This window comes from Seriola dumerili, unplaced genomic scaffold (genome assembly GCF_002260705.1).
Source record: "Seriola dumerili isolate Sdu_G_001 unplaced genomic scaffold, Sdu_1.0 BDQW01000149.1, whole genome shotgun sequence".
NCBI classification, from domain to species: Eukaryota; Metazoa; Chordata; class Actinopteri; order Carangiformes; family Carangidae; genus Seriola; species Seriola dumerili.
Window position 1 is genome coordinate 5,675,002 of NW_019174404.1, and position 16,430 is coordinate 5,691,431.

The window sequence follows — 16,430 nt, forward strand, 5'->3', positions numbered from 1 at the left end:
AACATATTCCTTCTTTCTTCCTTGATCCTTCGTTCCTTGATCCCGACATACCACACTCAATCCCCCTATTAACTCTCTATAATGACAACCACATCCCCCTGTCTCCCTGATACATGCAGCCCTTGCTTTCCTTCCTTTCTGCCACCATCCATCACTTGCTTCACCCCCCCCCCCCAACTCTGTAGAGACATGTTGTACTGGTGTGGAGTTACTGGAGACATTTGTTTCACCAGAGGCGAAAAAACACAAGCCAAACAAAAGTCAAACACAAGCCAAACATTAGAACATGGACTCAAATGCCATACTCAGCAGCTCAAACAGGCCCACAGTCCTTTTGGTAATACATACTCTGCTGTTTTTTTCTCTGCTCAATTAATCTGGCTCAGTCAAGACCGCGCTGAACTGTCATCACAACACTAATAAAGAAAAAGCTTTGAGCTGTTTGCATTAAGTGGCTTGCTTGTCTCAAACTGTCAGTTTGCCTGCGGCTCTGGCTCGGCGCAAGTTTTGTCCCTCTCCATCCATTCGTTCATCCACTGTGGATGGGGCACAAATCCCCTCATCGTCTCAAAGAAAACACTAAAGGCAGCATGGCCTTGTAAGGCCTCATTAGGCTTAATAACCTTTAGTGAGCACAGAGCAGACACTGTACGCATGTGTGTGTGCGTGTGCGTGTGTGTGTGAATCTCATAAAGGCAGGTATACATTTGTGTGGGACGTGTGCATGTGCCGTCTTTGTGTATCTGAGTACACAGATGTGTGTGAGTGAGTGGGTGTGCAGTGTGTGTGTGTGTGTGTGTGTGTGTGTGTGTGTGTCCTTTGAGAGCGGGGCTAGCTCAGCGCCACAATGCGTCTTATTCAGCAGGGTCCCGGGATTAAAATGTAATTTCATTCAAAGTTGCAAATTGGGTTTTTTTTTCACTGTGCTAATCTTCATTTTACTAAGCAGAATGAGGTATGTCATTAAAAAAAAGAAGTGACTTCATTAAAGAATGCGGGATGGATAGATTGCACACGGGGAAGTAGTTCCCCCCACCAGAACCATAAAGGTTATTCTGAATCATAAACAGTGAAAACCTCATGAATAATACACTACAGAAGTATATCTGAGTGTGTATTGCAGCCATTATGTTTTACGGATAATGACAGTGACATCAATGTTTTGCAGTTTGGGCATTCAACTAACGCCGTGATGCAGAGGGAATAAGCTAAATTACAAATTACTTCAGATAAAATGAAAAACATTATGGAAAAAAAACAAAACAATAGCATAGTAACAAGTGCAAAGAGCTGGAGCAACAGGATTCAAGCACATATGCCTTTGTACTTGTAATATAAATATATATACTGTATATATGAAGGAAGACTGGTTAAAAAAACAAGGCAGGTAGAAACTAGACTGTGTGAAATTTGAATAAAATGTTCCTCTATATTGGAAGGGAATATTAGAGCCTTTAATACAGAAATAATGGAGGTAAGTGAACCACAAAGAGGAAAGAAAAATATGAATGGCAGTCAGTATGAGACTCTGTGAAAGATACTCCTGTATATTGCTCTTCATGGAGGAATTTCAGGGTGTATTTCAATAGTATTAAGTGTAGCTGGGGGTGAGGTGAGTGGCAGGAACATAGCTTCCACTGTGAAGAATGACAAATAATGAATTCACACCATACCACCCCACTCTCACCTAATCACATTCAGGAATCAGCAAAAACCATTTCCTTCAGCTCTCCCTACTAATGCATTTCCGGAATAGACATCATGATCCACAAAATAATTTCTGTGATATTATCAGCAAATCTAGAATTGTTTGGTGAGGCCGCGCTTTTTAAAAAGGGCTGGCCGCATTAAAAATGGACTGCGATTGCATATGGAGATATTCGTTTTAATTAAATCCGTCGGCAATTGCGCAACCAACTTATTTCATTCTGTGATGACTGTGCTGCTATTACCGACACACCCCGCCATACTTGTAGAATACCAATTTTAAAACTCTTTTTTTTTTTTTTTTTAAGATTAATTAAGGTTACCTTTGGATTCCTTTACTTAAACATCAAATGTCCTCATTTTCATTTCTTACCCTAATTCAATCCAAAGACTGCTGATGAACAAATCACCTGCCCAAATACCCATAATGGCCCTGATGGGAATTAGAAGCCCATTTCCTTTTTCTTTCCCCTCCTCCCTCTGTCCCTTCTTCCTGTCTCCTCTCCTCCCCCCAATCTTGCCTGCCATAGATGGACGGGAGAGATTTACAGTTAGGGGTCACACAGTGGTTCTAATTAGCTTAAGTAGGTTGGAAGGAATAAGCACTTCCTTGCTGAGACGCATCTCCAAGTCCCACAGCTCGGTCTGACTAAGCAGAGAGAGGAGGACGCAGACGGACAACCGACCCCCGCCGTCTGTCTGCCTTTCTGTCCCTCTCTTCGACTGCGTCCTTTCGAGTCTGTCTGTCTACGCCGCTGTTAGAAATTCTTCCAGTTCTGCAATACAGGGATTTTTTTTTCTTTTCTTTTTTTACAATAAAGAACTTTTGTGATAATTTATGGGAGAAATTTTCCCCTCAAGTACATAATGATGACAGCCCTTCACTGGGGGTTTGTGGGTGTGCTGAGAGGTAGTCTGGAAAATATCTATCATCACCACCTCCAAGAAATGTCACACATGCTGTATGATGCCCCCCCCCCCATTTCCATCAAGACTGTGCCAAGTGCATGTCTTTGTTTTTGTCTTCAGAGGAAATATGGCAAAAATTATTACATGACAGTAAAGAAAAAATGATAGCGTGCCACCAACTCATTAATTCTTGAAAGACTTTGTTTGCTTTCTCGTGCACATGTTCGTTGACCTTGATGAAGTCTATTTAGCCCGTGATGGAAACACACTGTACCGGTCGCCCCCTTTTTTTTTTCCTTTTTTTTTTTGTGCTATTTTTAAAAAGTTGTGTAAAATTTACTTGACAGGTGGAAGGAAGCATGGCAAGTGTCTCCTCCTGTATATGCGCGAGTGCCTCCCTCAGTCTTTCTCTGATGTCCAAACATGGGCTCAATTCCCAATACCCTGCAGGAAAATCTCCACCATTTCAAAAACTCAGGGGGAGGTGGGGTGAGGATTTTCCTTCCAAAAACAAACAAACAAACAAACAAACAAACAGACGAACAAAAACAAAAATCCTCCTCTTTTTTGAATCAATCTGGGACGAATGTTTTTGGCAGCGCCGTGTGTTTTGTGTCTGTCTTTCTCCAGTCCTCCTTCTCCTTCCTTTCTCAGGAACACTCCTCCCTCCTGATACTAAAATGCAAATAGCATTTTTAATTAGAATCATATCTTCTGTTTGTGTTTTTTACTATCAGCAGAGAAACCGCTGCACTCTCTCCTGTTTGCACAGGGTAACAATTTGCCTCCCTGTTGACCTAACCCACTCGTCACTGCCCTCTCTGTGTGTGTTTAAATACCTGTCCCACCTCCTACCTGCCTCCTTTTATTTCCCTGCTCACATTGCTCCCCTCTCTATGGAGCTGCACCCTGGAGCGTTATATAAAGAGAACACACTCTTTCACTGTGCCCACATACTGAAATTCATTCTCTTTTAGGGTTGCAACTTCTCACTATTTTATTATCCATAAAGCAGTTGAGTGTTTTTTTGTGGTTAAATCAATCTTCGACTATGTAAAATGCCAGATGATTGTGAAAAATGCCCTTTTTACGATTTCCCAGAGTTGAAGGAAATGTCTTCAAATTGCATGATTCCTCTAAGCACACTCCAAAGCAACACCATAGTGCCAAAGAGATTCAATTTACAGTAATAAAAAACGGAGAAAAGTAGCAAATCCTCAGATCCGAGAAGCTGAAAACAAGTGAATTTTTGCACAAATAATTGTTTCAGCACTATAGTCTTTAGCCGAGAAACAATTACAGACCATTACAGAGTAGAAGGTGGATTAGTCATTTCCTTAACATGCAAGAGTCCTCTTTGTATTTTTATCTTTGTGATGTTTTTGTTTCAAAATGGTTATGATTTTTCTCTATCTTCCTGTTCACACTCTGTGACTGTTGCCCATGGATTTTCTGTTGTTTCCATTTCCTGACCCGAGTCAATCATTGGGCTGTTCACTATTACTATTCAAAGCTCTCCTGTTCTTCTTCTCCTGCTTACAAACCAACAGATGTTGCTGCTGCCAGATACCCAGAACACATCACCTTGTCTGACACTGTGTGTGGGGGGGTGGGGGGTGAAAATGGATTTAATATAAGGCTGAGCCACTTTTTTGTGGAGCACAAAACCCAGCAGCTAACCAGAACAGGCATTCATTTATGTGAAAAGGCTGCTTGAAAAAATTATTGCTAAAAATACTGAAAAGCGAAGAGAGGGAGAAGCACAGAGAAAGAGAGTGATGGTTGTTTCTCTTTTGCCCAGTGACTGCTTGGCACAGTTATGCAGAAATGAAAGGCCTCCCACAGCTCAAAAAAAAAAAAAAAACCCTCTCTCCTCCTTCCAGGCCCACCCCTTCTTCTCTTTCTCCCCTCGTCTCACTCTCTCTCTCTTTCTGCTCTCCCCTGCTTATCTCCTTGCATTGCCGACACATTCGTCAAGTGGTGTGACTTCTCAGTCATGCAAGCTTTATTGAAATCGAATAAGCAATCCATTGTTGACAAAGAAACACGACAGGACAAAGATTTCAGACTTAAACTATAGATCTTTTCCACCACTCCTCCCTCTTTCTCCCCTCAGTCTGCCTCTTAGTTTAGCCTCTGTGTGTGTGTGTGTGTGTGTGTGTGTGTGTGTGTGTGTGTGTGTGCCTGTGTCTGTCTGTCTCTTAGCTGAACCTGTGCAAAAGTTGAGTGTCCTCTTTATATATGCACGTGCCTTTCTGTGTGTGTGTGTGTGTGTGTGTGTGTGTGTGAGACAGAGGGATGCAGTTGGCTGCTCAGTTGGATAGAGGCGGATATGACTGGAGCTGGATTGACTGACTGGCAAGCAGCTCGATTGCTGCTGGGAATACTAACATGACACACACTCACACACACGTTTATTGCCCATCTACAAATTTCTACACATATATACACACACACACACACACATACCCCACACACATAAACACACATACGGTGATCACACACAAATATAGCACAAGCTGCGGGCACCACACCTCTCCACAGCATCCATCTATCAGGATCTCAACTGTTTGAATGATTCACTCTGAAAGGTGCCAAAACACAGCCGTCTTGAATCACACACACACACACACACACACACACACACACACACACACACACACACACACACACACACACACACACACACACACACACACACACACACAGGCTCTATTAACACACTCATACACAAGAAGAGAGCTTAAAGATTTTTTTTAAGAAAGCATTTCACTTTAAACCTCTGCTGCTGGAGGGCTGGAGGGTTCAGTCCAACACCAAGGCAGAGCTACCAGATATTAAACATGCATGTGAAGGGCCTGCAGGTTCACCAGCAAAGCTCAGCCGAGATCAGTCTTCAGAGTTTTGCTGGAAGAAGACATTTAGTGCTGCAATTTAAGAATCTCAGACACTCAATTGATCTTTTAATCTACATTATATTTTTTACTATTTCTGTTCCTGATATTTTTGTTCTAATCATTCTTGACATTGCGATTAGGAATAATTGCTCTGCTGAATCATCCCTGTTAGTTTTTTTTCCTTTTTCTGACACTATTCCTTTGCCTGTAACCAGCTTTAATATGTGGCTGGTGAGAAGAGTTGTGCATCAGCTCAGACACCACCAGCTCAAAATCCTTGCCACAGGGTAATGGGTCATTTTCTGAGCTGCCAACTCTGAGATAAAGGTCCAAATGAAAATATGTTTGTCCACTAGCTTGCTGCTTATTGAAGTGCAAGGTACAGAAAGAGTTAACATAATGAAATATTAATAACATTTGTGTTTTTTTGTTCTTTTTTTGTTCTTTTTAAGATGACTGCTACAGGTGCATAAGAAAACCGCAGAAACACACTCTATCCATCCATACCTTGGTCACAAGGGGTTCTGTGTCCTCCAGGATGGAGATGAAGGGGAGCTCCAGAAAAGAGGAGAGGAACTCCACCTGGATCAGCTCCTCCCTGGAGCGGGGGAAGGCTAGCACGGCGGACACCCCCCTGACCACCAGGTCCTGGCAGGCGCTACGGGACAACGACTCCGGGTCCCCTCCCGCGGGCGATCGAGCCACCATCTCCAGGCTCAGGTTGTAGGGCAGCAGGGGAGGTGTTTGGGAGGTAGTCGTGTCTACCCCTCCGCTCTGGTGCCGGAGGCTAGCCAGGGCGCGGTTGAGCGCGTTTTGTATCCGTACCGGCTGGCGGGTCGGCAAGAGCGCACCGAGGCGCACGGTGTGTCCTATCCGGGCGAGGATGTGGCAAGGCTGGGGGTGAGGGAAGCAGGACTCCGGGGAGGAGGTGACGGTTAACAGGAGAAGCAGCAGGAGCGGTCTGACAGTGAGGAAGAGGAGATGAGGTCTCCCGGGGGCGAGGCAGTAGGTCCAGAGTCCAGAGAGAGACACCATGCTGCAGCTCTGACACACAACAGAGGAGGACTGGGCTCTGCTCGGCGGGAGATGGCATAGCTCCCTCTTTCTCCCGGCTCCACCGCTTTTCCTCGGACTTGATGGCTCTTTTTCTTTCCCCCCTCTTTTTTTTTTCTTTGTTGATGCGCGCTGTCGACGGTGATTTGTCGGCGTCTTGACGTTTCGCCTCTCACCTCTTCAAAGTTTTTATGTCAACAGTGAAAGACGCGCTGGTGGAGGAGAGGAGAGATGAGCGCTCACAGCTTAGAGCGGTCGCCCCGCTTCTGTCAGTCTCTGCTGGAGGAAGGCACACCAGCTGTGAAGTGTGTGTGTGTGTGTGTCGGTGTGTGTCTCGGTGTGTCTGTGTGTGTGTGTGTGTGTGTGTGTGTGTCGGTGTGTGTGGTGTGTCCATGCGCCTGCCCGCCAATAAACTAACCTCTCACGGAGCCTGCCTCTTGTTGAATTTTAATGAAAATTCGTCGGGTAACATTTCCTTCCGCTTCTCCGGGTCCCACAGAGAATTTGCACTTAATGTTTTCATTCAGAATGGAAACTACAAGCAATCGAAGATGTTTGCTTGTAATTATTTTATGATTCTTATTTTAAGACCAATCCAATACAGAGATTAGTCAGCTCCTCACTTGCCTCTTTATTTTCCCTTTTATACTTTCACCCTGAGGCAGAAATCTCTCTACTGAAAAATACACTCACACATTTAAAACATAAGAAGAATGAAACTGTTCCAAGTTTCATAAAGATTGACTTTAAGAATAAAAGATCAACTTTATGCTTCGTTGCTGTTATAAATGGTGGTCATTAGATGTGTGAGGTAATAAGCCACTTTTAAAGCACCTTTCCTCCACCGTGTCCCTGCCAGGTTGGCCCAACACAAAGCTAATAGCTTGCTGAAATCTCAGTTTTTACCTCAGAGATTTATCCCCACTTCCTGCCCGCCGTCCAAGTGGAACATTATCCGTTGTGTAACCACATCTTTTCAGCACCACGGACAGCGCCAATGCCATAAAAGAGATCTACTGTGCATGCTAATTTGGCTTCATGCAAGGGACAGCACTCAGTCCTCCCTTCATTCATTCTGCTCTCACTTCTCTCCCTCCCTTGATCTAATTTGCCATCGTTAGAGCAGAACATTCATTACATCTCTATGTCCACCGAGTGAAGTCTGGTCAGTGGTGTGTGTGTGTGTGTGTGTGTGTGTGTGTGTGTGTGTGTGTGTGGTTCTTTTAGGGGGGGGGTCCCGCACTTTTTTTTTTTCCTTTTCTGATAATTGCCTGTTTGCCAGACACCCCTGATACTCCAAATATCTATCTCCTTCTGTTATGTCCTCTGCCTCTGCTTTCCTCTGTCGCTCTCTGCAGATTTGGCATGGGAGGTGAAGCTGCAGGGGCCATTTCACTGTGAGACCTGACACGAAAAAGGTTTCTCCGGCAAAAACCCGCAGATATAGGTATCACTGCCTCTCTCTCTGTCTCTCCCGCACACACACATTTTCCGGGGTATCAACAAGTCATTTCACAGCCTGCTGGGTGACCTATAGTGTGATGCCGGTGCGGTTTACTGACAAATCTAAGACACTTGGGCAAAAAGTGTTTTCTTACCTTTCTTCCTTGTCCTCATGCTCCACTTGCTCGGTATAGAAGAAAAGATGAAAACCAACACTGTGGGCTTTGTTCCGCTGCAACAAAAAAAAAACCGCATAAAACCCAGCAAGCATTAAACTTGCATGGCTCTTCACGCGCTCTCCCTCAGGAACCTGTTGAAGCCGGGCAGGACTGAGTTCAAACTTAGTGTTTCTAAATGTAGTTCTGTCTGCTTATGTTGTGAAATGAGATGATTATTGGGGCAAGTTTATCACAAGGTGACTCATACAAACATTTGTATCTCAGTGCACCAGAATATTCTGTGACCAAGCTGATACATTTCATGAAGACCGGAAGATCCTGGCAGATTTTTATAGAAACAAATAATATAGATATAAAATTATAGGGAATCAGACACACTTTTATTTTGTTTGGTCTTTTTTCACTCAATAGATGCAGTGGCAATAAAAGTAAATGAACCCTGGAATTATCTGGTTTTCTGCATCAATTGGTCATAAAATGAGATCTTATCTTCATTTAAGTCACAAGTATCGACAAACACAATGTGCTTATGCTAATGATACACAAACGCACCCATTAAACATTCACAGTGCTGCTGGAAAAAGTAAGTGAACTCTTTGGATTTGATTACCGGCCGAACCGCCTTTGGCACCAATAACCTCAAACAAGCTGCACAATGTTCAGGAGAAATTTTGGACCATTCTTGCTACAGAGCTGCTTCAGCTCAGACACATTCTTGCGTTGTGTGGTGTGAACGGCTCTCTTCGACTCTGGGTAAAGGTCTGGTTTCTGATTGGGCCACTCCAAAAGGTGGATTTTCTTTCTTTGAAGTCATTCTGTAGCAGATTTACTTTGATGTCTAGGGTCATTGTCCTGCTGCATCACCCAACTTCTGAGCTTGAGCACGTGGACGGCCACCCGGACATCATCCTGCAAGATATGTCGATGAACTTTATAATTCATTTTCCCCTTGATGAAGTCGACCTGTCCAGAGGCAGAGCCAGAGCCACAAATCATGATGATCCCTCCACCATACTTCACCTTTGGGATGATGTTTTCATGTGAGTATGCAGTTCCCTTTTCACACCATAGATAGTGCTGCATGTTCAATTCAACCTTAATATCATAAGTCCACAAAACATTTCCCAGTAGCATTGTGGAGGGTCTTTTTTTTTTTTTTTTTGGAAAGCAGTGGCTTCCACTGTGACGTCAATGGCAGGACACCACACTCCATGCAATCATGCATCATGATTTGCATATGGCAGAGGAACAGAGATGTTAACCAGCTCCAATGATTCCTTTAAGCCTTTATTTGTTGCTCTGGGCTTCTTCTTTTTTTTTTTTAGCTCATTGAGCATATTGCATTGTGCCATTGGAATCATCTCTGCTGGGCGCCCACTTCTAGGGAGAGTAGCCACAGAGCTAAATCGTCCGCATTTATACACAGTCTGTCTTGCTGTGGACTGATGAATATCTAAATACTTTGTAACCCCTTTGATCATGACTCTTCTGAGATAGCTTCTTTTTTCTTTTTTTTTTGCGCTGCATGTTTCACATCAGCAGATGCCTCTTGTGAACAGCAAACTCCAAAATATTTCAGTTTTTTTTGTTCATCAAAGTGTCTCTAACCCTCACCTCCAATCTGCTTTCGTTGATTGGACTAAAGGTCTGCCAGCTCCTGACTCCAGTCAGCTTTTGTTGATGTTGTTAGGCGAAGGGCTCATGTACTTTTTCCTACCCACACTGTCCCTGTTTGAATGATTTATTCAGTATGGACAGGAGCAATGAGCACGTGTGTTATCAGTTAAAAGAGATTGTGTTTGTTCATAATTGTAAATTTGATGAAATTCTGACCATATTCTAAATGTATATATAAATGTATATATAAATATAGATAATTTGAAAGTGTTCACTTCCTTTTTCTCAGCTCTGTGATGTTCTTAAGGAGGGCCTCTAGAATTTACATACCACTCGAAAAAATATTAATAAAATCACTTGAAAAAAAGCACACATAGAAAGGCTTACAGTATAAACAGTCCAAATCAAATCCACCATGAGAGTGAAAAGAATTAACTGTGAAATAAATTATGCACTGTGAAGTATAGACACAACTGTAGAGGTTGGTAAGCGGCAGTATGGCGAAGTTAAACACTGGGTGCGCTGAGAATAGATATTTTTTCCAGCTGAGCAACAGCACACTCAAATGTAATTTTATTTTTGGACAAGGTGACTGTTTCCACTTGTTGCTCTATTGCATGTTCAAGAATAGAATGATAATACAATTACATTTCAGCAGCACAATACAATCCAGGAGGAGGAGAGTTATTAAGAGTCTCAAGTGTGATGGCAAACCCCCATTGCCCACCCATCACGGCACAGGGAGAGTGAAAGCTGGGACTTGTCCTTAGTTTGTCCCTAAAGGTTGTATACAGGTGTCCCACATGCACACTTGATCTGTATTACTGTTTCCCATTAACAGCTTCTCTCCCATGGGTGTATTTGTTTTGATTATGTACATTGTAAGGGATTAATATGGAGAATAGGATTAAGCAGGCATCAGAAACCCAATTAAAGTAGCCCTTCATCTTTGCTAGCAGGGGCTGTGTCTCGCTTTCACTCTGTGAGATCCCTCCTCCTGTTCACTCAGCACCTCCTGCCCCCCTGTTTGTCCCGCGCCTCCTTCTACCTGCCCTCCGACTTTGCATCTTAAACGTACGCACACATCCTCTCCTCAGCCGTTTCCCCTTCTTTCCTTTATCTGCCCAGCTCCACCTATTTCCTCCCGCCTTCACCTTCATCCGCTTTTCCCTCTGATCTTTGCGTCCCACTCCCTCGCTCTCCCTTTCATATTTCGTGTCTCGCCGAGGAAGACGGCACATTTGCTATTTGCCCCCAAACACACAACCCACGCCATTAAACCACATCAATGATTCATCTCTGAACCGAAACTGCAATTACACTAGTAAAAGACTGCTGGAGAACATAGTGGTTCAGCTGAGGGGTGAGCCAACAACAACTGCCAATTTGAGTAAGGGTGAGTGCTCTTCTGCGAGGAAGAATAGTCTGTCTGTGTGCATCTCATTGTGTGTGTGTGTGTGTGTGTGTGTGTAAATGTAATCCTAAGTAATCTGCCGGTACAGACCCAGGTAGCACAGAGGCTGTTGAAATGCCAGGGAGCTGTGAGTTAGTATTCCTGGCACAGCACTAAAGGCACTAATATCACCTCTTAGCACAATGCTCACTAACAAGGAACAAGACAGAGAAAGGGACAGAGAGGAAGAAAGGAAAGAAAAGGGGGGGGAGAAAAAAAGAAGAAAGACGAATAATCAAGTGTAGAAAACCTGGAAAGGGTTTGTAGGGCGCATGAGAAGGTTAAACAAGTGTGGAGAGGTGGGAATGTTGAGGGAAGATTCGGTGTTGGCATGGGCTGTGTCATGAGTTGAAACAAATTAATGACATGAGTTTGCTCCTCTCATTTCCTCTCCCTCTCCGCTCCCCCCTGATGCACAAAGACACTGGTCCATGGAGAGAGACTTATCTGGAAGCAACAGCAGCACCCTGCATATGTGCGTATGCGTCACTGTGCGTGAGAATGAGTGTGCCTCTGTTTCTCAAGTGGGTTTGTTTGTGTGTGTGTGTGTGTGTGTGTGTGTGTGTGTGTGTGTCTGTATATGGTAACATGCATGTCTTTGGCAAAGTGCAAGCACTGTGAAGGCTTTTGTGTGTGTGTGTTCCAATTTGTGCCAAGATTTCCTTGTTTTATTTTGAAGCCACAGCTCATGTAGCGTTCAGGTGATAAAAACGTCCCAGACCCAGGGTGGGCGGCCGTCTGCCTCCACTGGGTGGGTACAGAGGAGAGGAACAGGGGAGAGGCAGAGAGAGAGAGAGACCAGGAACAGCTGGATACACAAAAAACATTTTTAGAACACCTCCACGCTTCCAGCTGTTATTGTAATTTACATGATTCAATATCTTAGTGTTTCTGAAATTAAAGCATAGAATAGAATTTAATAATTTAATTTAAAAAGAAAGGAGTCCTGGATTTTAACATACATCATCTTGTGATGCACCAGGATCATCATCATCGGTGATTGAATCTTTTTCATTCATTCGTTTGTTATCCGCTTATTCTTTTAAGGTCGCGGGACAGCTGGAGCCAATCCCAGCTGACGCTACACCCTGGACAGGTGGCCAGTCTATCACAGGGCTGACATTTAGAGACAAACATTCACACTTAGATTCTCATCTACTGGCAATTTAGAGTCACCAATTAACCTGCATGTCTTCTGATTGTGAGAGGAAGCCAGTGTACCCAGAGGAAACCCACGCAGGTACAGGGAGAACATGATTCTTGTTGTTGAACTAAATTTAATCAAAATTTTGAATCATCCAGCAGCTGAACACGGTTGTGTCGTTCTTTCTACAATGGAAATCAAATATTGTTCAGTCCCCAAAACGGTTGCAGAAGATTACACAAATGTATTGGAGGTTGCTTTGCTTTCACCTTCTGTCCAGTTCATCCCAAACTTGATGGGGTGTAAGTCTGGAGACTGTGCTGGTCTTTCATCATGTGTCGCCGCAGTCCGGTTCTTTTCTTCTAATGTTTTGGCTCGTTATCTTGCTGTGGGATGAACCCCTGACCAACCAGTCTGTCTTCCTTTGGTACTTGCCGTTTTCTCTGCATTCTGAAAGCAATATACAGTACTACTTCCTGTATTGTCCTACTGTGTTTGTAAGTCAACAACAAAATCTTTAGGAATTGTTTGCATCAACTTTCAAGGCTTCATTTACTCCCACTGCTGCAGGAAAGCAGTGACTTAATCATTTTCTTAATCCCTTAAAAAGGCCTGTTGGCAGTTTACCGCTTACCTTTGTACCATTTAATGTTATTCACCCGACTTGAACTGCACAAATTTCAATAAAAACTGGAAAAAATATGGTGTTCTAAAACTTTTGACCGATAGAGCATTTGTCTCTGAAGAGGATGGACGGATTCCCAATAATGTGAGATTTATGTCTTCATGATGTCATTAATACAAGACTTTATCACTGCGTAATACAATTTCATTTTACTGTCAGTAGGCGCTGACCCCAAATCCACACAGTTCAGAAAGATGCAAGTAAAACGTGATGTATCATTTCTAACTGTTTCAAATATGAAAAAGTTGATGTGTGTCTTATGTGTAAACTTTCTCCCCTTTAGATTGTGAGGTAGCGAAAATGTGATATAGATTTTAAACAGTGCAAAGCATCCAATTAATATTAAATGAAAGAGAACATTTTTAAGCCCAATTCGATTAACAAATGTAATAAATTAATGTCTTAAAATTCTGTTTTAATGGCAGGAAAGAAAAGCCTCTGAACCACAGTGATGGACCGTGGCATTACCAAACTCTCAACTGACAATCATGACAAAGAAATCCTTGTGTTAGTAGTGTTAAATTATTTCACACGAAAAGCTTTTAAACTTTGAATCTTATTATAAAATATTCAAATCCTAGAGTTGGCCAATGTTGGATTGCAGTGTTTGTATTATGTATTTTTCAAATAGGGCGTCAATATTTCATACGTTAGAGAATTGTACGATACGATACACACACTGTGTGTTCGTGCTCGTCAGCGTGCCTCCTCCTGATTTGCTCTCTTCCTGAGTTTCTGAGGAGAATTGTGGCTGATCAGCAAATCAAGTTGGGTTGGTGTCCTCAAAAAGACCTTGGACTATCAGACTCAAAACAAATCTCAACTAAAAAAAAAAGAAGAAAAAACTCAGATGGAGCACTGCCCAGCTCCACAAAAAGAGCAGCTAAAGAAATTTCACTGCAGAAAGTTACACTCAATAGCAGAAAAATATTCTTGAACTGTCCAGTGGGATAATATTAGATGTTTAATGGATCATCCTCCATGATCGCCACACATATATCACTCTAATCCCAAGCAAGCGTGATAAACTGTCATCCACAATGGTACCAATTTTTCATAAGAAAAGCATCATCAACAATACATCTCATTAGTGTCTCGCCTCCAGTAAAAAAAAAATCTTCTTGAGCACTCCTGTGACCACAGAAGTGATTCCATTTTCATGACTGAATTCACAAACCCATTAAAACCCAAACTGTCAAGGTAAGTTTTGGGTGGAATACATTGTTGTTGTTGCATGAATATAGGGGAGAAGGCGAGATGACTAATGGCAGGGTAGTGGTAGATTCAGTCAAGGACCATCTGTGGTGGAGAGCGGCACTGATTAGCCCAAATAGTCTCGAAATGCGCTGAAGGCAAAAGCAGCTTCCAGAAATAAACATGCAGGCACGTATCCCATCTCAGCGAGCCACTGTGTGTTTTAGCATGTAGCCTGTGTGTGCGTTTAAACAAAGTAAAGCACACTTAGACACATCTAAACCGAGCGCTGGTGTTTGCAAGAGAATGGAGACACATAGTTTTCTGTGGGTGAGTGCACACAAATGTGTACTTAAGTGTGTGCTTGTGAGTGTGTGTCCGCTCAATCACCTCCCTGTGAGACATTGATGGTTTGTGCAGGTGAGTAGGTGAAATGTTAATCAGGACCTCTGGCAATGTTTCAGTGCATATATATATATACATATGAGTGTGTGTGTGTGAGAAACAGGAAATACACAGGCAATACCCATGTGAATATGAATTAGCATGGATGCATGCTTGGACATGGCTGATTAAAATGTGCACATTATACTGTACGGTAAATAACATTCTTCAAGATTCTGTGTGTGTGTGTGTGTGTGTGTGTGTGTGTGTGTGTGTGTGTGTGTGTGTTTTTTTGAGTCCATAAACACACTTGTTGTCTCTCACACTGTAAATTACACTGATCTTGTTGCATAAAAAACAGCAGCCTCCTTTCAGTGGATTAGAAAGGCCTAATTTGCCTGCACTTTTGTTTCCTCCAAGGGTCTCAATTGACATTCAGGGAGGAGGGACTCCTCCTAATTAGGTTGGCTCACACATTCCCAGATTCAACCAATCAATGGCACGCTAATGGGCTGTCAGTCACACGACAAGGCCTGGGACAGGTCAGGGTCGCTAGAGGAATGCCTTAATTTCTCAGCAGAATGGGACAAAATAGGCCAGATAGGAGTCCAGCCAATGGGGGCAATTATAGAAAATGATGAGGTCCAATAGTAGGACACAATGGATAATGAGCAGCAGGATGGTGGAGCTATTTAATCATTTAAACTATCCCAAGGTGGAGGTTTGGGCTTGCCTGGAGCTCTTTTTGCTCTGCTTCTTCCTCCTTATGCTCTTCTTTTGGTCTGTGATTATCACAATGTCTTCAGACATATTACACTCTTGTTCTAATCATAAGCAACAATTAAAAGACGCTCATGTATCAAATGACATCTGAAGACTTTCTGACTATCTTTTGTCTCAGTTAATGAATACGCAGCAGCACCTGTTGCTATTGTACTCAAAAGACAGAGAACTGACGGATGCAATTTTGTGGTGGGCCGACACGTAAACAGCGGTTTCTCTTGTCATTTTCACGGGAGAAAGAAAACATATGAGCAGAAAAAAAAACAGATAGAAATGCAGAGTTACTATAAGCCATGGATGAAAGAATTGTACGAAATGATTGTATAATCTGCAGAGAAAGCTGTGTGTCATTTTGCTGAAAAACTAAGCTGTCAGCTGTCAGAGCGGAGACAAGTTTTGTGTCATCACTAATATGACACAGAGATTGTTTGGACACAAAACTGACATCAAGGCTGTTGACATTTAATTGTATTCCCTCTGACTTTGTCACAAACTCAATTTTATTGGTTACTGAAAATTCCCCTGGTGACTCCAGTCTTTGACGATCGCATACCACACTGCATTATGAAAAGACTTGTTCAGTTCAAATTAAATGTTTTATTTAATCGTTACATCGCTGATGGGGATTGTATGACAGCTAGCAAATTATTCACTCACAAGTAAAAATTAAAAGATAAATACAGCTGTGACAATATGTGATTTGACATGTTTTATTTACAGGATCAAAGGAAACTTCCGTTGAATGAGATTTAAAGCTGCACTAATCAGAGTGTTTACGCTAACAACGGCTCAGAGCAGGATGTGTGATATGAAAGGGGTTGCCCATAGTGACAAACTACAGATTTATCACTCAACGATGCAGTTCACCTCAGCTGTGCACAGAGTTTTTAGCCTTTTACGACCCCTCCCCAGTGACAGCCGGGGCCAGGCAGGCGTAATGTTTTCAGGTCGTCCGTCCATCCGTCCCATTCTCGTGAACTCA

At 42.8% G+C, this 16,430-nt stretch overlaps 1 protein-coding gene across 1 annotated transcript in view; it reads right to left on the bottom strand.

Annotated features, from left to right (window-relative positions):
* Nucleotides 1-7,570, bottom strand: part of LOC111225774 (glutamate receptor ionotropic, NMDA 3B-like) — a 63,331-nt gene extending 55,761 nt beyond the window's left edge. Inside the window, exons 1-2 of the mRNA XM_022750803.1 lie at nucleotides 7,473-7,570; nucleotides 6,021-6,474 (exon numbers count right to left, since the gene is read on the bottom strand). Of these exons, the coding sequence (XP_022606524.1) occupies nucleotides 6,021-6,474; nucleotides 7,473-7,570 (552 nt within the window). The remainder of the gene's footprint in view (nucleotides 1-6,020; nucleotides 6,475-7,472) is intronic.
* Between the last annotated feature and the right edge of the window lie 8,860 nt (nucleotides 7,571-16,430).